This window comes from Falco cherrug, chromosome Z (assembly GCF_023634085.1).
Source record: "Falco cherrug isolate bFalChe1 chromosome Z, bFalChe1.pri, whole genome shotgun sequence".
In the NCBI taxonomy this organism is placed as follows: Eukaryota; Metazoa; Chordata; class Aves; order Falconiformes; family Falconidae; genus Falco; species Falco cherrug.
Window position 1 is genome coordinate 27,229,067 of NC_073720.1, and position 20,766 is coordinate 27,249,832.

Below are 20,766 nucleotides of genomic sequence, written 5' to 3' on the forward strand. Positions count from 1 at the left end.
TTGATACTGCATGTCACTCCAGAACCTAGTGGCCCACTCTCACTGTGGCATTACAAGGCATTCATTTGCAGCAGCGCAGCTTGCCTGAGTGGAGGCTAGAGTACAGCACTCAGATCTGTGTTAAGCTGTAAAAGGTTGTTACCTGTTTAACAGACTTAAATGTGTAGGCAGGTAGCTGGTGAGTGGTAGAGACACCTGCTTAAAGGTGTTGCAAAAACATCGTATACTAGTTTGAAACTAGAAAGCCATGAACCGTTGCTCAAGCTCATGCAGGAACTTGGATGTACTCCTGTTGCTCTTATGTTACTGTTGCATGTTGACATAAAATACCTAACTTAGGTTCTTGTGTATTCACATTTGGTATGTTCATTCAAAGCTGAATTTGAAGTGTTTGCAAAAGTATTCCCTGATAACTAAACAAGAAAATGAGTGCAGGCATAGTCTTCTGAACTCTGCAGTAATAAGCTTATTTACTTTTAGTTTTGGCCTGAATATCAGACTGAAGTGGGATATACACAGAACAATGTAGCTGTCTCAGGTCCAAGCACCTTGTCTAGCTTTTCAAGTTCAGTGATCCTTTGAATACTACCTTTTTCTTTTTGTTCTTCAGTGACATCTGAAATAAGGAAGGAGAAATAAACGAAAGGGCCCTCTTGAAGGAAGAGTCATAAATTTCATCCTAATTCTTCCCCTAATACAAACTGAAGTCATCCTTACTAGATGCCATGTTTCATTATAAGTTGAACTGCTAAGTCTTGTTAGCAGTTAAAAGGTTGTGGAACCATTTTAGCCTTTTTCTGCTGTTTGAGGGATTTCTTCTTGCCATCTTCAGCAAAGCTGAGTATTCCTTTATAGAACAGTCTTAATCTGGAGAGGACATTATTGTCTTCAGCTTTGCAACACGTAAGAATTCTTCTCTCTTACTGTTAAATGTAACAGCTGCCTGTTCATAAATTGTTGTTCATGTGGATGCCTTTTATAAATCTCTGATACTTTGTATGGCTCTCTTCCAGACTGAGCCCTCATCTTTTTTTGATGTACAGCACCAAAATTGGAGTCAGTATTCCTACAGAGGATCCTACAGATGTTGTATAGAATATAAGAGTATTTTATGGGTCTTGTCGACTACCCTGTTTTGCAACACCATGACTTTTTTATTTATTCAGTTTGAACTATTAAATCTGATTAGTTGCTAGGAGTATCTGCAGATTGTTACCTGTCCTATAATTGTGCAGTACAGTATTTCCTATAACCAAGTAAGCCTTATTTCTCTTCAGTGTACATAAGTGTTAAGTTGTTACTGCTCTGTCAGCTTCAGTCTTCCCAGCTCTGTCTTGGGTTCTGGTTTCTTTCCAGAAATAATTCTTTGTGCTACTTGGGTTAGGTTCAGTTTCTTAAGTGATTGTGCTACTTGTACTTTCTGAAGTATGGAGACTAGCGGGGTGAAGAAAGGCTAGATCATTTAGCACTATCTTGATCGATAGCTGATCTTGTTTGTTACTCTGTTGGACTGCTTATCTGAAGCTGTATACATGTGTGCACTTAAGATAAACTTAAGTCTTTGTATCCATGAAAGCTGTGGTCACTGACTGCCGTATGTTCCTAATTAAAAAGTGTTCTTCTCCATCTAGTCAGAGCATTAACAGGTAGTCCTCATAATCTTAGTAGAGGTCTTGAACCTCTCAAGGTTCTCAAACCTGTACCCCTAAAAGACGGTGAACTTGAGATGGTTTACTCTCATCTTTCCCTTTAATAAGCTAAAGATATTAATTGACTGAACATTCACATGCACATAAAGGTTCAAGTAACTTTTGGATCCCTGTATAGTCAGACTGGTGAACTGGTGTGTTCTGAAATATCTAAAAATGCCTGAACATTTCTGGCAAAAATGCAGATTAGCAGAGCATTGTCTTATGGGTGTAATACCATGTGAAACACTTTGAAAAGTGCTAAATGAGTATCAGACAATATGGAAGGCTTGTGACACTACTGGTAAGCTGTTAAAGAGTATGTTGGTCAATATTTTTGTAATGCTATTTAATAAGGGGTGATGTACATGGCTAAAGTAAACTTGGTGTCAGGTCTAATAATGCTGAGTCTTATGGTGACTGGAACTAAGCTACCGGAGTCAACATGCAGCTGGCTGTGCAGTAAATAACCAGTCTTACTGCTGTAGTGATTTAAAGAATCAGTCACCAGTATTTGAGTGAGCGGAGGTTATCTTTATTTGGCAGCACTGGGTGCATGGGGGATCGCTCCACCGAAGTCATGCACACTGAGGGGGTTTTTGAGTCCCCTCTTTAAACAGGCAACTCATACATATTCATTAATTTTCCAGGAACTCATTTACATATCTCACCAAACTAGTGACCATGATTTAAGTCCTTGTCTTTGCCATGTTGTATAAACAACAGGAACTTAGGACCAGATAGCCTTTTTAAAGATGACAGATGCAAGGACTTAGCAATTAGTACAACTGTCATGTTAGCAATAAGGGTCCTTGGATGTTTCCCAACTTTTAGATCAACATAAGTACATCCTATAGATAAGTAGTACATCATTCATCATTCAGTAAACAGGTGGGTTTCTAGTAGTAAACTCAAAGGTGTTATCAATTCACTTTGAAAACAACTGTGGTAGATCATTTCGATAGTGTACGCTTTCATTTAATAGAAAGAAGGGGAATGCCAGTGTTTGTAGCTGGCGGAATGAGACACAGCTTTCTGTGGCAATGGCAACATGTTTTTGCATGGTCTCCCTGAAAACAGGGTTGTTCATTGAGAGAGACACGTGTCAAGCTTTAGTTTGGTGGTAAATGCCCCTTCAAATCAGGGTAAGCTTTTGGTATCAAGAGCAAAGTACAAAGCTGCAATGTGGAAGTGGTGAGTGGTTGAACAGTTGACGCTTGCCAAATAGATCTACGTGCTGTTTGTTACTCATCAGCTCAAACAGTACTGTGCATTATCAGTTTAACAGGATACTCTGTATGCCTCCATATACCAAAGGCAGTCTTTTTTCTTTCAAAAATGACTTTGAAAGGGGTGGGTTTTCTTTGGTGATCTTTCATTACAGTGAAATGCACTGAGTTGATTTTAACAGACCAGACTCACACCTTAGCCATAGGGAGTAAATACTGCTTAGCCGCCTGGGTGGTGTGCACAAGTAGCAATGGTATGTATTCAGTAGCATTCAACAGTGGTAAATTCCTGGCTCTTTTGAGAGACACAAGACATGCATGCACACTTCACCACCATGTGCCTCTCCTGAAAAACAGAATAGCTGCAGGAGCTAATGTGACTCTGTTAGCTAGGGGTATTCTTTTAAAAACAGAACGACAAGACTTTGGGTCGTCATCTTTTTTTAATTCAATATCCACTTGCTATTATTGGAAACTCATAAGGTAACTCTTCTAATGTAATTTCTGCTGTAGGACAACAACAAGATCCTTTCCTCTCTCTGAAAATAGATAATACTTGCAAATATGCATTTGCTATCGCTTTAGTGTTATCTGGGTGAGTGGTCTTACTGCAGGGGAATCAAAATTCTGGTGTTTTGAGCATATGTATTTTAAACAAGAAGGAATGAAGAAAGGGTTAATATTTAACTGCTAGTATTTAAATGTCCTACATTGATTGGTACAAACACAGGCATCAGAAAATGTTGGGTGGGGGGGGAATAAAGGCAGGTGCATCTTTCTTCCCCCCAGTAATCTGAAATAATTTGTGGAGATTTGGGTATTACCTTAAAATTGCTGATTTCAACAAGGAAGTTCAGCTGAGGCTGTTCAGCTGGTAAGAACTGCTTGCCCTGATGTACATTATGATGCTGGTAGTGAAACTGGTTGATGTTGTAGGGAAGCTCTGCTTTCAGGGGAAGATCAGGTGGATTGCTCAAGCTATTAGACCTTTACTGGAAATAACAAAAATTTCTGCCTTTGAAAATTAATCAAATACGCTCTTTCAAGCAGGAAAGCTAAGCTGGGTATGTCTTACACATGCCATTATTCTAGCATTGTTACCAGCACAAACTAACTCTTCAATACATATGATATTGCTTGTCATTTAATGTTACTAAATTTGCTAAGTGTGCTTGTTGCTCGAAACTGTATTTCCTGAAAGAAGACTTTAGGGGAAAGCCAGTGAATCAGCAGTTGCAGTTGTACACAAGCATATGCTGCAGCAAACCTAAATGCTGTCACTTCCAAACTGTTGAAACTTCCCTTTCAGAGGACAGAAGAAAATTGTTCTTTGTCTTGGGCCCAAGAGTTGCAAAAGGATGCCATGTTCAAACAGCAGCTGTAAGTTGTAGCTTTATTAAGTAGTTATGACTTTCCAAAGCTGGACTGAAGCTGTCAGTCCATTCCAGCTCAACACACTTGATTAACTATAGACAATGCAGATTGTTTCACTTTGACCAGCCCAATCTTTCTTTGCCTGTGTGTTCCAGTTATGTTTCGTAACAATCACTTTGGCTTTGAAAATAGATACTATAATTCCCTGAAGAATGCCTCCTCATGGGGTGGAGGCCTGGGCATCTAATGGGACATGCTCTGAGCAGGAGGTGGTACTGGAGATATCTTGCAACCTAGTCATTCTGATTTCATGATAAAACCACATTTCTTGTATCTTTGTTCAATTCTTCCCTGCTTATGTTTTAGTATTTTCTACTTCACAGCAAAAGGATTCTTCACTCCTGTCTTGAAATCATCCTTTTTTAACAAGGTGAAGTTTCAATTTCCTTCTTTTCCTTCTTTTCACACTCTGTAAGTAAAAGATCTGGTTAAACTCTGTTGTCCTGAAGTTTTGCTTTATTTTTGCACTGTTAGAAGGTGCAGCTTCTGCTTATTTAGGTTCTTGTTTCTACGTGCCCCAAAATATGCTAAACAGGGTTAAGCAGAAAATACTTATTTCATGTGTTTAGTGGTATTAGTAGGTTTGAGGAAGTCTGTTGGGTAAACCTGCCATTTTGAAATGTAAAAAGAAAGTGCAGAGGTAAGCATCAACAGCTATTTAGACTACACTTCCCATAATCTAGTCAAACAATACATAAGACTAAAGGTTTGTGCAAGTGTATCTTAACCTTCAAAGACTTGCTGGGCTGGTTTTTGTTTTGATTGTTTAAAAAGAGGCCATCATGTCTGCTAGATGCATGTGTTTAACAGATCAAGAGTGTTCAGCTGACAGCACCAGCCATATATAGCCTCTTCTCTTGGAGTATTCATGTGAGTAACCAGGTGATGCACCTAGAGTTAAAAAATGCTCTATGTGTTTGGTCTTGGTCATGTGAAAAGGAAGTCTGCAATATGTGACCTGAGGCTGCAATTAGAAGCAAAACCTCTGTCACCTGGCTGGAAAGGTTTTCTGCCAGCTTCATTAATTTATAGTGTTTCAATATAAAATGCTTCCTGAAGGGTCATATCTTTTTAGAGCCCTGTGGTACACAGGCAGTCTGCAAACTTCTCGTTAACTGTCCTAGACTGTAGGGTGGCTTTGAGTGTGGAGTGCTTTTGGGTGGGGATATCATAGTTTTACATTTCTGCTGGTTTTATGGCTGCTACTTTGTGTCTGAACTGGACTATATGCAGATCTGTCAGAGGTCTGGTGGCAGAGTATGATTGTCACTGCCATGCAGAATAGGCAGGGAACACCTTGCCTTGTCTACCATCAGGTGGAAGTCTCCCTCCCCTCACTCAGCAGTGGTGCAAGGTCAGCTTTTGATGTGTTGCAATTCAAAGCAGGTTACAGTGAGTATATGGCTGTTCTCTTTAAGTCTTACATCACTCCATATACACACTGTGGTGTCTGCAGGCAAGTAGCATCAGTGTTTTGAGCAGTCTGTGAGCTCTTAATACATGGGTGGCTTTTTCATGATTAATTCTTCAGGGATATACTGGTGTAAGGGAATCAGCAATGGGATTGGACCTCAGCAGCATGTAGAGAATACACGGGTCTACAAAATATTTTATTCTGAGGACTCACGTATTGAATGTGTTTCTGCAGTTGCCTGGACTTTTCATAGTACAGTGTGCAGTTAATGCACAAGGTTTTGCAGAAAGTGCTCCTACAGCTTGTGTAAAACACAGTGGTGCTGTCATGAAATGAGACAGTTTAGTTACTAGAAGACTGAGCTAGAATAGGCTACTAATCTGCTTGTTTTATCAGTAGTACACTATTTTAAGTCATGCTTACTGTAGGGAGGTTTTCACCTCCTTTTACTTGTTACCAAGCACCACACTGGCATCCTGTATCTTGTTCATACTTTTTTTTACCCCTCTGGAAAGCAGTAAGAACGAAAAAGGTGACCCACACATTAATGCACAACCTAATGATGGCCAACAGTATTACAGTCTTGTATGAAACTGGTGATAATGCTTATGCTAGAAGTCCTGAGCATTTTAGAGCCTGGATCCTTTGGTTTGCTCCTCTGGTGCACTACAGGCAGCCTTTCACAAACGTATCCCACTGGTTCCCAGGCTTTTCTTAAAGGGCAGGGTAGGTCAGCTTATTGTAGAGACCTGTGATATGCTTGAAGTTTTTCCTGTCATCTTGCACAGAGGGTGTTGGCTTTCAGCAAATAAAAACAGTCCGTTTCTTTTTGCAGAAATGAATGATACATTGGCAGATTAAGTTGAACTTAGTATTTTTAGTGATACTGTGTGTAATGTCAGGTAACATTTTAATTATCAAAGATTAGCTTTCTGAAAATTGCATTGCACAAAATAGTTCAACAAACTCTGGAGTAAGCCTGCTTAAACTTAAGCGTTATGATAGAGTAGGTGACTTGTTTCAAATGAAGTGTCTCTGTATCACTGCTGCAGGACTTTTCATGGGTTTGGAAGGGTTTAACTAGAACTTTGTTTCTTCTGATGCTTCTCAAAACGCCTATGCCTCCAGGGAAAACTGGTCTGGTGAGTACCTACTTCATGTGTACTCCTACAGGAAGAAATCCTGCCTGTTCATCTGGCTGATATATAAACCTCCTTTTCCTGATAAGCTGTATAGTTTGACAGCTGCAGACAAATGGCAGAGCTTTGAATGTGAAAAGTTGTCTCCTACTTGGACTCCTTCTTGAAGTCTCCTACTTGGTACTTGACAAGTGCCCAGTTTCTATGTCATGTATTAAGCATTCTTTTTTTTAAAAGCTAAATCATCTTGAGCCTAACTACTTCATGGTAGATGAAATTCTAAGAAATCTGTGCCTAAACATTTGTCAATTTGATGCTAATGACTTCGGACAATCTTAACTGGAAATTAACGTGGTGTTAATGAGTTCACTGTTTTGAATTGGCTGAGAGGTGTGACTTCAGAATAATTAAATCTCTATGAAAACTTCTGATTCACTGTCATTCTTTCAGCAATAGATGTCAATTTTATCCTCACTTAGCAATGAGTATAAAATGTAATTATAAAGGCTAAAGGTAAAACTGCGCTGTTTTTAATTGTCTGCCAAGGAAAGGAGGTTTTATAGGCACAGGGACTGAAGCAGAAACAGGGTAAGGGTTACTGTTGGGCTTTGACCAATAGTAACCTTTAGACGCGTCTCTTTCCTTTTTGCTACTTCCCTCTAGTGGTCACACAGGATATTGACTTGGGGAGGTTAAACACATGAACTTGTATGGTAACTTTTCAAATGCTTGTACTTAAGTAAACTAGCACAGAAGTAATATGGCGTGTATGGAAAACTAATCTGCCCAGTACCTGGCCTATCAGAATGCAGTGTATTATTATATCTTGTAATGGGAGGACATACTGTCGTGCTTCAAGTTGATCATTCAACAAGCTTGTAGAAATCGTCTGAGTTTCTATCCTTTTGGATATCCAAATGTGCTTTTAATATGAAACCTAATCATACAGAGTTTTTAGCATAATCTAAACTTGCTTCTAAAGTTTTTTGAGGTGGGAACTGCACTTTATGCATATTGTTGCCTTTCTGTATCTGGGACTAGGTCTTACATCTACACATCTGAAGTGCTAAGAAAATTTATCACTTAAACATCAATAACTTTAGAAGAATTTTGGTTTTATCATGTCAGACTGTTCTTGACCTACAAACTAACATGAAAATAATAGAATCAGGTAGTGCTATTTTTTCTAAACTAATTCATGTTTTCATTTAACTTTTAAAAAATGTTGGTATCTGTTGTGCTTCAGGTGTTTGACTTAAGATCTTGTAAATCTCTGCTTGTCATGCGGAACTTTTTTATAGTTATGTAGTTACCCTTTCAGAACTTTAGTTTGAAAGTGTCAATTATAGCGTGTTAACCTTCTGTAAAAAAAAAAAAAAAAACAACAACAAATTGCCTTTGAACAGAATTATTGCCTAGTTAGTTTGAGCTTAAGATGCAGAATCTTTATGTTGTCAAGTGGATGTATGGTTGGGATTGGGCATAAAGCTTCTACTGATGGCAGAATTCCATATGTGTAAAAAGCTTTTAAACCAGACTGGGCTTCATTTATAACCAAACATATTTTGACACAAGTAGGAGGACTGTTTTTATAAAACTTAAACCCTAGACAGCTTCAGGAATCTGAAGCTATATCAGGAACATGACAAAAAAATGCATGTCCTGGAGAGTCTCTTGATTTGTATAACCTTTTTTATTCAACTACCTGCAGTGTGCTTCCCTTGTTTTTGAGGGTAGTGGGTGTTGAGAGCTGATAAAAAGGGCTACAGCAAGAAGGAAATAAGAATAGGGACTAAGCTTTGAAAGTAAAGAAAAATGTGTTAATTTGATAGGGTGTGAGATGCAAAACAAGGACTGTTTAGAAAGTAAACTACTCTTTCCTTGCCTTTTCCCAAATCACTGTTCTGAGATTGCAGTTTAAACTGAATGTGTTCTCGTGATTTTTCCGGTCATTTTTTAAAATCCTCTGTCAAACAAATGAACTTTTCAGTCCTTGACAATTTCAACTTTCTTCATCCTCCAGTACTTGCTACTGGTGCATGCTCGGGTATGCCAAGCATTCTGATGGCTGAATGAATGTCTGAGGGTTGAAGGAAGCAGGGGGAGGGGGGGAAATCTGTTACTGTGTGTGTAGCAATAACAAGAAACTGTTAACTGTGCTAGGTAAACAAGAGATTTAGTGGTCTTTGTGGTTTTTTCAGAAGTATTTGATTGTTTTACTGCTTATTGGTAAGCCTGCTGATGGATATGTTCTATGTTGCTGTAAAAGTCTTTGTAGTCCATCTCTTCCTGTGTTTTGAATTGCAGGGGTACTTGATATAAAAATGTTTCTTCTGAATAAGTGAAGTGAAATCTTCTGAATTCCAGGACCAAAACTGGCTCAGACTTGCAACAAATAACTTTCTGCAAAGGTGAAAAAAGCCCTGCTGTTCAACTGTGGTGTCTCCTTTGAAATCGAGTTACGGTCTTTAGCCCAAGATTCTTCAGTCTAACACTGACTGTGGATGTGTTTTTCCACTTCTGTACAGAGGTGATATTAATGTAGTACTTCACAACTTTACATAGGTTAAACACACACACACCCCAATTGAAGTAAGGGGTAAACATTCCTTACTGCTGCTTTGAAGGATAAGAAAGATAGTACCTGAATGTCTGTTAACTGTGAACATAGTGTGTAGTTTAGTCCTTGAGACTGTTGGTAGGTACGAGCTTAGAGGCTCTGGCTGTGTGCTCTGTCCTAGCAGGACGCAGCTCTCCCTCTGCCCAGCTGTTGCTCTGTGGATGAGCGCTCAGAGGCAGCTTCCCGGGCTCCTGCCACCTCCCGGCTCTTCTGCCTGCTAGTGTTTTGTGCATTGTCCCTGGCAATTTTATTTTTTGTTATTGATTTTATTAATTAATATAAATATATAGTTTATATGATTGTTACCATTTTAGTGATTTTAATATTTGTATTGGATAAAATTATTTTATACATAGCAATTATGTAGCAATATTTAGTGTAACCATTAAATACAATTTAACTACTATGTAATGTTATATAACTGTTAAAAAGAGTGATATGGCAGGTGCTTTCAGTTAGGATCAGAACTGTTCTTTTTAAAGGCACAGTTGTGCAAGGTTTGTCCTTAAACCAAGATCAAGCAATATGTATTTGAAGGAACTAAGTCTTTAAACTATGACTATTCCCTCTAGCTTTCAAAGTACTAAAGCAAGTAAGAACACTTAATTCATTGCATTGGAAGGTGAGGCTAGAACATCAGTGCTTTTCCTGACAGTGTCTAATAGCACAGTGGAGACTTCTAGTTCTTGTGCAGCTCTAGAGATCTTACTTGTCCCTCTCCTGACAGCCCAAGTTCATAGGAGGGAAAAAGGGAGCCCTCTCCCAGTCTTGCTGTACAGTGCAAGCTGCTTTAGTTTTACTAAGTCAGTATACAGCAGAATGCAGTTATTGTCAGCTTGGGGTTTGGTGCTTTTGCTCAGGGAGCAGTTTTAGTCTGTAAAAATCACACTTTGATATAGTGGTTCCCAAGCCTCAGAAATAGGATGGTAAAGGCATTCTGTTGCTCACCTCTGTGGGCTCTTGGCCCATGCTGAGTGTCCTGGCTGTTCTTCGTTCAGCTTTTGTGGAATCTCAGCATTTAAAGATATTGAATAGTTTTCCTGTGTTCATTAACAGTTAAGAGAATTAATAGAATAACAGTATACGTACATGTAATTAAACATGGGTGTGTAGTATGTGGATAAAGATTATCAAAGTCCAGTCATTTACCTTTGGCTGCCCCTTTGTCAACTTGCATTCTCTCTGCAATAATTTGTATTGATACCACAGCCCTTCCTCCTTCTTCAGAATGCAGTATGTGGTTTCAGGGCTTATAAGCTTGTGTACTGCTCTAGCTCATGCAGCTGTTGGAGGCTTTATTGTCTGCAGGCAACACACAGTGACTTAGCAAAAGTATGGAGTTTGAGAAGTAAAGACACGAGGTGATTCAACAAGTGAATATAGCAGTTACAATAGTCTTGGGGCTATATTGCTATAGTTTCTATTTTTTCAGTTGTCAAATACTTATTTTTCAATTCAGAATGCCTGGTGTTTTCCTCCTGTGTGTGGTGTGTTTATTTAGTATGGAATTGCACCATCTATCGCTGTTGAAGGAAAAACATCTCTACATATCTTTACCTGGTTCTGCAGTTGCAAAGATCATGTTACAAGCTTTTTTGCTTTCTAAGTAGTCTCCTGCACTGTGCTTGGGAGGGCTGTAGGTAGGGAAATCATCACCCAGCTGCAGTGACCTGAGCTGTGAAATTCTCATCTCTGCTTTCCTGCTAATAACTACGTTGGTTTTGAAACCTTAAATTTGCATTGTCAGTGGCTGTGAAACAATTGAAAAGTCAGACCTGCAGACACATGTTAACTGTATCTTTAACTTCAGTCCTCAGAAGTGCATCCTGAACTGCTCTACCTGTAGTGTCTGTCTGCAGCCATCCCTAGGTAGCCTTTCCATGGCTTGTCCTAGCAGTAACCCTTCTTTCTTCAATATATGTTGAAGTATGTGTAGCAAGTCTAAAAATAGCCCTTGGGACATTTATGTTTTACAGAGCTTGTCTGCTCAGTCTCCACAGAGTCTTTCGTAGGGCCTTATAGTTCTTTTCATTTTGCATTTTTACTTTTTTCTGCATTCTTGTTTTTCGTAAGATACTGTGGTTTGATTTCTTGGATGTTTTAGTAGGATTTTTCACAAGTAACTGCAGAGAACGTGATTAGAGTCACTGTATCCTAATGTCTGTTTCATCACCTCCTAGGGTGAGCCATATGCCTTAAGAGGGAGGAGCTGCCTGCTGCTTGTGTTATGTAAAAATAATAAATAATTTATAATGCTAACTGAAAATATCTGCCTTGGTGGACTAACATACACTGAAGTGCTTGACAGGCACTGATCTGAAACATAATCAATGTTAATTCCTTGAAGACATGGGAGAATAATTTGCTTTATTTGATTTTTCTTTTTAAGAGGGAGCTTTCCTGTGAGTGTGCTTTACTCAAGAGTATTATTGACCTACTTTAGCAGATCAGTGTGAGCCATAATGGAGTTCTGCAATATGATTCTGCAAATACTTAGCTGTTTTACTGAAAGCGACTTTTGTGACATACTGCCTTATTGCTGATAGCAGCAGCTGCTCCAGTAAAGAATCACATGAAGCTTTGGATCATGTGGCTCTTTCATCTGTCATAACGAAAGGATTAATGGATTTTGCGCACCACCTTAGAAAGCTGAAGGTGTTGCAATGAACTAACAAATGCTGGTTTAGTATAGCTTTGAAGCTACTATGTATGCATGGAATTTAAAAGAACTGCATCTATATACTGAGTGTGGTAACTTAGCGCTAATGCTTGGTAGTATGAATTGATACAACTTCTGCAAGTTATTTTGTTTACAAGTGGAGACTGTTAGCATCTATCACATAGACTTTTACCTGCTTTTCTGAATTTTATCTTGGGAAATCAAAAATCGTGTAAACAGAAGAAGCTTGTGTCAACACTCCTCTTCTCAATGTAATTGAGTATTTCTGCAGTGAATAGTTAATGATGATCTGCTTTGCAAGATATAAATGCGGCAGTGACCTGCTCTCGTTTAGATGTTGCGGTAGTAGAATGGTGGGGCTTTGCATGATGCATGCTTTCATTGTTTGTGTTAAGCTGCTTGCATGTGTCTGCTGTGAGCTGGATGGCTTGTCTCTGTAGCAGTTGTAAAGGAATACTTGTTTTCTGATTCTTCTGACAAATAAGTATTCTTGATGTTATTTTCACTTTTTCTCCTTGGCTATTAAAACATAATTGTCTAAGACAGTTTTGTGAACATGGTCTGTAAATGCACATGCTTTGGATTAATTTTGTCTGCTGTTCCATCTGCTGAATTTGCTCCTTGGTTGCAAACAGTTAAAACTGCCAAAATGCTTTTTATGTAGCACCCTTCTATTGGTTGGGTTTGCAGGCTGATAGCTGTATACAGCTGAGAGCCATATATGGCTGTCTTGTATACAATCCTGAAGCATAGATAAACTGTTCAGTAGAATTATTAATCACAAGCATAAATGACAGTCAAAGGTACCTTAAAAAATACAAGCTTACATAATGATATGGAAAGAAGTGGGGGTGTTTTTTCACCCTCAGCTTTTATTTTATGAACTAAATTAACTGAGCATTAACTGTAGGAGTAAAGCTGGAAGAAAATGATTTAAATCAAATGTAAAATATAAGTCACCAGATTTTCTGCTTCTAAGATTGCATCTATTCTTGTAAGCTTAAGTAGTACTATTAAGATGTGACAGATTAAAACTTCAGATAGAGAAATGAGCAAGTTTTACTTTGTAAGTTGAAATGCAGGTTCTTACTTAAAGGAGAAAGCAATCACAAGATATTTGCTGTCCTTAGTTAAAATGCTCTGACCTCAATGCAATGGCTATTTTGGCTCATTTTAAAATAAATTGGTTCATGAAGTCATATCCTGATAAAATGAAATTTACCTTTCCTAGTGTGTAAAACTTACTGAGAAAATTGAATGAGTTCCCACTGTCAAACTGTAGTAAAAGCACATTCAGTCATCTTAATATTTGTAGCATATTTAATAAATACTGAGGTTACTAGTAGAATAGTGAAGTTTGTTTAGATTTGCATTTAGAGGAAATCTTTAAAGAAATGTTTCATGCCTCAAGGTGTTGTGTGACTTAAAATGCTCTTCTGAGGTCTATGTTTATCAAACACTTCTGAAACAAAATAATAGTATGCCCAAAACTCTCCATTTTTTAAGAAAATCCTTTTGTTCCCTTAGCCACTTTGATTTTAATTGTCAAGCCTTTGGAGGACTTAAAGGCCATTAAAGAAAGCCAAAAGCCCTTACTGCAATATTTGAAAAAAAACCTAAAGCTTCATTTTTTGGCTTCTGTTATGCTTAAAACTACAACCCAGTGAATTAAAGTTATAATCTTTGCACTGAATTGCATTGCAATTCAAAATATGATCCAATATCCCAAATACATTACCAAAGCCAGGTACCAAAGCATAACACTTGAAATATATTGGATACATCGTGCTTTTTTAGACTGAGTGTTTTTAAGGAAAAGTCTATTCCAATAGATATTTTAAAGCCATACTTTAAAACACATATCAGGAATAATTCTTAAAAAGTAGAACTATTACCACTTTGATTGCTACACTTGTGTAGCTATTTTTCTAGGACTCTTGCTCAGTATAAAATAGTTTAAATGCATGGTTTATACCAGAAATTACTAAATTATTAATACATCCTTATAGTATGGCTTCATAAGAAAACTTTTCATTTCAGTCTAAGCTGTCATTAAATATAAACTTCTATTTCTGCTAGTTCAGATATGTTGCAGTATTTCTGATTTTTTGTGAAGTGAAATTAAGATGTGCCTCATTAAATCTTTTGAATTTCAAGTACCTGTTTTAAAGAAAAAAAAAATCAAGTTCATGACCAATTAGCCACCTTCTATCTAGACTTGTAAGTACAGTTAGAAAAAGGTACTCAATTTCTTGGTCATTCATTTTTCAGCTCCACTTCTACTTTTGATACTCATTCTATTTCTCTTCTGTTTCCCCAGTGGTTTCTTGTCTTGTACCTCGGTCTTTAAATGGGCCAGATAAAAATTGACTCTTGGCTCCTTCTTGCTTGGTTTCGTGGGATAGTATCATTCAGTCTTGTTCATTGAGGAATTTTGTTGAGAATTCGGGGACTTGTATTTTTCTTTTTGGTTATGCCTTCACTTCCCCAAACTTCTGCTTCTCTGCCACTGCTCCTTTGTAACCCAAACATACATACTTTGTCCCACACATTGCAGTATTGTCCAAATCCTCCAGTTTTAACCCACGCATCAAACAACTTTTTGTCCTTTCTCCCTGTTTTTAATACTCTTTATATGCATCTTGCATGGTTAATGGTTAGATTTCATGATTGATTTTAAAGGTCTTTTTCAACCTAAATGATTCTGTGATCAGCCAGCATGCATTTATGAAAGGCAGGTCCTGCTTGATGAACCTGATCTCTATGACAAGATGACCGGACTAGTGGATAAGGGAAAGGCTGTGGATGTTGCCTACTTGGACCTTAGTAAAGCCTTTGACACCATCTCCCACAGCATTCTCCTGGGGAAACTGGCTGCTCATGGTGTGGACGGGTGTGCTCTATGCTGGGTTAAAAGCTGGCTGGACAGCTGAGCTCAGAGAGTCATGGTAAATGGAGTTACATCCAGTTGGTGACCTGTCACGGGTGGTGTTCCCCAGGGCTCAGCACTGGGGCCAGTCCTGTTTAATATCTTTATTGATGATCAATGATCTGGATGAAGGCATTGAGAGCACCCTCAGCAACTTCGCAGACGACACCAAGCTGGGCAGCAGCGTTGCTCTGCGGGAGGGCAGGAGGCTCTGCAGAGGGGTCTGGACATGCCGGACCGATGGGCCGAGGCCAGCTGGATGAGGTTCAAGAAGGCTCCGTGCCGGGTCCTGCACCTGGGTCACACCAGCCCCACACAGCGCTACAGGCTGGGGCAGAGCGGCTGGAAAGGGCCTGGTGGGAAAGGGCCTGGGGGTGCTGGTCGGCAGCCGGCTGGGCATGAGCCAGCAGTGTGCCCAGGTGGCCAAGGAGGCCAGCAGCACCCTGGCTTGTGTCAGGAGCAGTGTGGCCAGCAGGGCAAGGGAAGGGACTGTCCCCCTGCACTGGGCACTGGTGAGGCTGCACCTCGAACCCTGTGTTCAGGTTTGGGCCCCTCACTGCAGGAGGGACGTAGAGGGGCTGCAGCGTGTCCAGGGAAGGGCCACGGGGCTGGGGAAGGGTCTGGAGCACAAGGCTTGTGAGGAGCAGCTGAGGGAACTGGGGTGGTTTAGCCTGGAGAGGAGGAGGCTCAGGGGGGGGACCTTACTGCTCTCTACAGCTGCCTGAGAAGCGGCTGTAGGCAGGTGGGGGTGGGTCTGTTCTCCCAGATGAGTGACAGGATGAGAGGAAGCATCCTCAAGTTAGTCCAGGGGAGGTTTAGGTTAGATACTAGAAAAACTTTCTTTACTGAGAGGGTTGTCAAGCATTGGAAGAGGCTGTGCAGGGCGGTGGTGGAATCTCCATCCCTGGAGGCCTTCAAACAACTGTGTAGATGTGGTGCTTTGGGATGTGGTTTAGTGATAGCCTTGGTAGTGCTGGTATAACGGCTGTACTTGATGATCTCAAATGTTTATTCCAACCTAAATGATTCTATGATTCTGTCAGCACTCTCCTGCCTTCAAGTCAATGCACTTTCAATTTTTCCATAAAAAGTACAATAGCTAGAATTTGCTTCTTGTTTTGTATCATTTGTTTCATCCCCTTTTCCCTGCCCCATCTGAATTTCTGTGCTACTGCAGAATTTCATATTTTTGGTAAAAGTCTTTTACAGTGTTGTCACTGTCTGCTTGAATCAGACATACCTATTTACAGTATTTTAATTGTTGCTCTGAACCATCTGGTTTTCTTACATTTTCTTTCAGTGTTTTTCTTCTCCTCTGCCATACACAGGCCATTTACGTTAACCTTTAGGGAAGTATTTTTCTTGCAGTTCCTTAGTATCTGATTCTGATTTGTGAGGAAATTTGTCAAACTTTGTATTTTAAGATCTTTTAAATGTTATTTTAATAGACATGTTTTTCTTTTTTCATTATTTAGTTACTATTGATTTTTTTCTCCCTCTTGATTTTAGTATCTCATCTTGCTTTATGTAGAATTCTTTCAAGTGTAAAAAGTAATTGCAGTCTAGTATAATGAATTTGGCTACAAAAGCCTGGAAAAAGGAAAAGAAGAACTTGGCAGCAGTAATTGTCTGTTTTTCTGTGATCTGTTTTGTTGCTTTTAAAAATAAAATGGCACTATATGAACCAGTGGAAGGATTGATTGAGACTGATTGTCTTCAAACTGAACCATGTTAATCCCTGATTAATTGTGGAGTACTGTAGGTTTTTGAATGCTGTGTGAAAATTGATTGTTAGGGATTACATAAAGCAAGATAATGGAATATTGTCCTTTTCTTGAACCCTTAAATATGTATTTCCTTTTTATTTTGCAGGCATATAATCAGTTGTAGATAATTAATCTTTTACAGATGACTACAATAACAAAAAAGTAGATTCATAGTAACTTTACTGATGCTGTGTCAACATCCTGAATATGCAGGTGCAATTTGAGTTAAGCCCCTGCTGCTTCCTGACATGAGTTTTGCTTTCATAATTTCTTTTTTATTAAAAGCCTCAGCACTCTAGTTTTGTGCATGGTTTGTTTTTCAGACGGAATCAGGATATGGATCAGAATCAAGTTTACGACGCCATGGCTCCATGGTGTCTCTTGTTTCTGGAGCAAGTGGATACTCTGCAACATCCACCTCTTCGTTCAAGGTTAGTGAATAAAGTTTTCATAGTATTGGTGTGTAAATAACACATGCAACTCGAAAAGAAGGAATATATGTGAAGCCTCATTCACACAATTATGGAAAAAATACAGATTTGGTTTACTGTATGTGTTAGTAATTCATCATAGAGGAAGCTCGCTTGCGCTGCTTTGCAGTTGTCCATCATAAACTGTTGTCATTTCCCAATGGCAAGAAAATCAAAACCTGTAGGAGCATTTATTAACTGTTCCTCACTTACTCCTCAGAATAGCAGGCCCTCTAAATGAATGCTGATTCTATGACTTAATAAATATGATTAACCTGATAGACAGATGACGGCTTTCCTTGTCTCATGTGTGTATGTATTTAACACATGAACTTGAGCAGGCTGTACTTCTGGGAGAGTAGAAGAGAATCAACAAAAGAAAGGCGAGTAAAGACAGGAATAAAGATCCTGAACTAGAGCTGACTGTTTTCAGGTCAATAGGCATAAAGTTGGGAGCATGTAAGATCACATTTTATAAGCTGATATTGAATGCTGTGAAGTAGCAGTCAAGGAAAAATTGACACTAGTGGACAAAATGAGTAAGGAACACTTTGTATACAGTTTCTTGCACTCTTCTAATATTAACAGCATTTCATAGCTGCTGCTAAGATGTCCATAGTGGTGTTGAGTTTGTTCTTCATAGCTGCAGAAATCTAATGTTTTATTTATTTATACATTGAACTATTGCAGAGTATCTAGAAGCATTTCAGGCTTTTTTCTCTTGTATATTCAGAAGGGCCATAGCTTGCGTGAGAAGCTTGCAGAAATGGAAACCTTCAGAGATATCTTGTGTAGACAAGTTGATACTTTACAGAAATACTTCGATGCCTGTGCAGATGCAGTTTCCAAAGATGAACTCCAGAGGGATAAAGGTAAAATTGTAACTGAAAACTCTTACCTCTGTAACATTCAGCTTTTTACACAGTAATAGCCCTTGAAATAGTTACTATAGCATCTGATGCCATGTAAATAAAATACGTATCCTAAATTTATGCTTTATTATAGGGGTCAATCATAGCTATTTCTGCATAGTGTTAACGACTTCCACTTCAGAAGCTGGCCACCTGTAAAAATCTGCTTAAGTTTATATTAATTTGTAGCTGTCAGCTGTACAAAAGAAATGCTCTTTTAAGCATTTGATATTATAGAACAATAGTTTAACCTTATAAGATTAATTCAGGTTCATTGCTGTGTCTCTTACCTTTTCTTTTGAAAAAACAAAACAAAACAAAAAAACAATAGGATATTTGGTTTGATATGAACAGTACATTCTTTAAAAAAGACAAAGGTGCTGCTATAATGAATGCTCCTTAGATGTATGGGCTGGAAGTAGAGCACTGAATGTACATTTGAGGCCCTAATAGACTCACATGTGGATGTCTACATATCTCTGAATTGCTCTTCCCAAAGCACAGCTTTTTATGGTATCCATACACACGCCTGAGGCATTTATATTCATTTCTGGGTTTGTTCTGTTCAAGTTACCTGAAAGTTTTGCTAGTAAGAAAGTGGTAGGTAAGTACAATTACACTTCTTGGTGAACTTCCTAGTGTAAATAATAGATAGTTGCTGAATCATGGCTCCCTTGTTATCCAGATGTAACACCAAAATACTGTTGATTTATCATAGAGTATTTACCATAGAATCAAGTGCTAAACTTCAACATTGAGCAAATGTTAGTATCCTAATGCTTTCTGACACTAATGTTGATAGAAGTCTTGGGTCAAAAAAAAGGGGGGAGAGGGCAGGGTGTTTGTGACTTATTATAGGAAAAAAATTCTTAAATGTCATTTAGCCATCAAGGTGCTCTTAATTCTTTCTTGCACACTAAAGAATTGGAAAAGCTTTCTCACTCCCATAACACACTCTTTCTCAAATTTAGTGGTAGAAGACGATGAAGATGATTTCCCTACAGTGCGTTCCGATGGGGATTTTGTACATAATAGCAACAGCAGTAAGGAAAAGTGTAAGTGTCTTCCAACTTTTTCACTGAACATTCATATGAATGGTGTGATAAGCCTGGCAGAACATGGATATTTATATTTTTTCTCAGAAGAAAATGGCAAGAGTAGTTATTTAAATGTATGTGACAGGAAGTTCTTACTCACGTTGTCATTCATTAGCTGCTTTTCATGGTTCTAAGCCTTTCTTAATTCACACAAATATTAATGCAAGCCTGTCAAGCTGGAATTTCCTGTTCTGTGTCCAAAGCAATTTTCACTACAAAATACTGTTGAAACAGATGTCATTCAGGTGTGGGAACTGAGATTTGGAACAGGTAATTGCAGTTTTTCTTGCAAGTGTTACCTGCTTTAGGTGTGTACTCGAGCACAATGCTTTTCTAGTTAGGTATGTCCTGGTATGGTTTTCCCAGGTTCTATGACTACATAATGGTTAAAGTCAAGGGTTACTGATTCTCATTCGTCATAGTTCTAGCAATTTTTTGCTGTATTTTCCATTGTTATGATGAACATTTCTGATATTATGATTTTTAATCTTAAATGATCCATGCAGTAAATATGAAGAACTCGTGCAAGTCTTGTTGTTCTAGAAATCTAATACTTCTGGCCTGGCAGAAGTTGTCGGTACATTTAAAATCTGTTTGCATTCTTCTTAGTCAGGAAACAACAGAAAGGCTGAAATATTTTAGCGTTTACATTCTCTATTTACACTTCTGTTAGTCCTAAGGTATTTCTTAGACTTAGATTCACAAAATTTTCAAGTTGCACTGCCTCTAGTTTCAAATTTCATGTAATCTCCCAAAGACTAGTCAAAAGTGTTTTTTAAATGTAAAAACTTTAATCGAGAACCTAGAAAATATATGGACAAAATAAGCCTTTTCTGTGTCTTCAGTTTTCTTTTTGTTTGGCTGTTGCCCCTATGTGTTAAAGCTTACTTGTTCTAGAGCATAGCCAAAACTGTTATGAGGAAGGGGAATGGAAGGAGCTTTCAGGATACTTTCAGAGTTCATCATATGATTAGATTTTTTTTTTCAATTATATGAAGGGGGGCTTGCTGTACTGGGAATTAATCATAACAGTGATTTCAGAGGTTAAATAGCGTGTAAAAGAGGTTTCGCGTAAGGCTTTCATGCCTCTTATCACTAGAGTTAAACAAGCTTATAATGCCTACCTGTAAGCAAATGCACAATTGCACGAACCTCCACTAACCCTATTGTGTATATAAATGTACATTTTTTTGTGGACATTAGTTTGTCAGAACAAATTTCAGAAAAGTCTTCTCTAAAAAAATGTTAAGTAAGAGTTTAATTTCACTGTGTGATTCATTTTGAAGGAGATGTCTTTGTCAAACTTAATTTTTGTGGATCATGTAGGAGTTTCAGCTTAATTTACCTTTAGAACATCTCTTCATATCTATCTACGTTCTTCTAGTGTAT

The 20,766-nt window shown here is 38.4% G+C and overlaps 1 protein-coding gene across 2 annotated transcripts in view; it reads left to right on the forward strand.

Moving 5' to 3' along the window:
• CERT1 (ceramide transporter 1) overlaps nt 1-20,766 on the forward strand; it is an 81,077-nt gene that overhangs the window by 32,019 nt on the left and 28,292 nt on the right. For both annotated transcript variants that reach the window (XM_055698302.1, XM_055698303.1), the window contains exons 4-6: nt 17,223-17,330; nt 18,103-18,241; nt 19,252-19,335. In XM_055698302.1, coding sequence (XP_055554277.1) covers nt 17,223-17,330; nt 18,103-18,241; nt 19,252-19,335 — 331 coding nt within the window. The remainder of the gene's footprint in view (nt 1-17,222; nt 17,331-18,102; nt 18,242-19,251; nt 19,336-20,766) is intronic.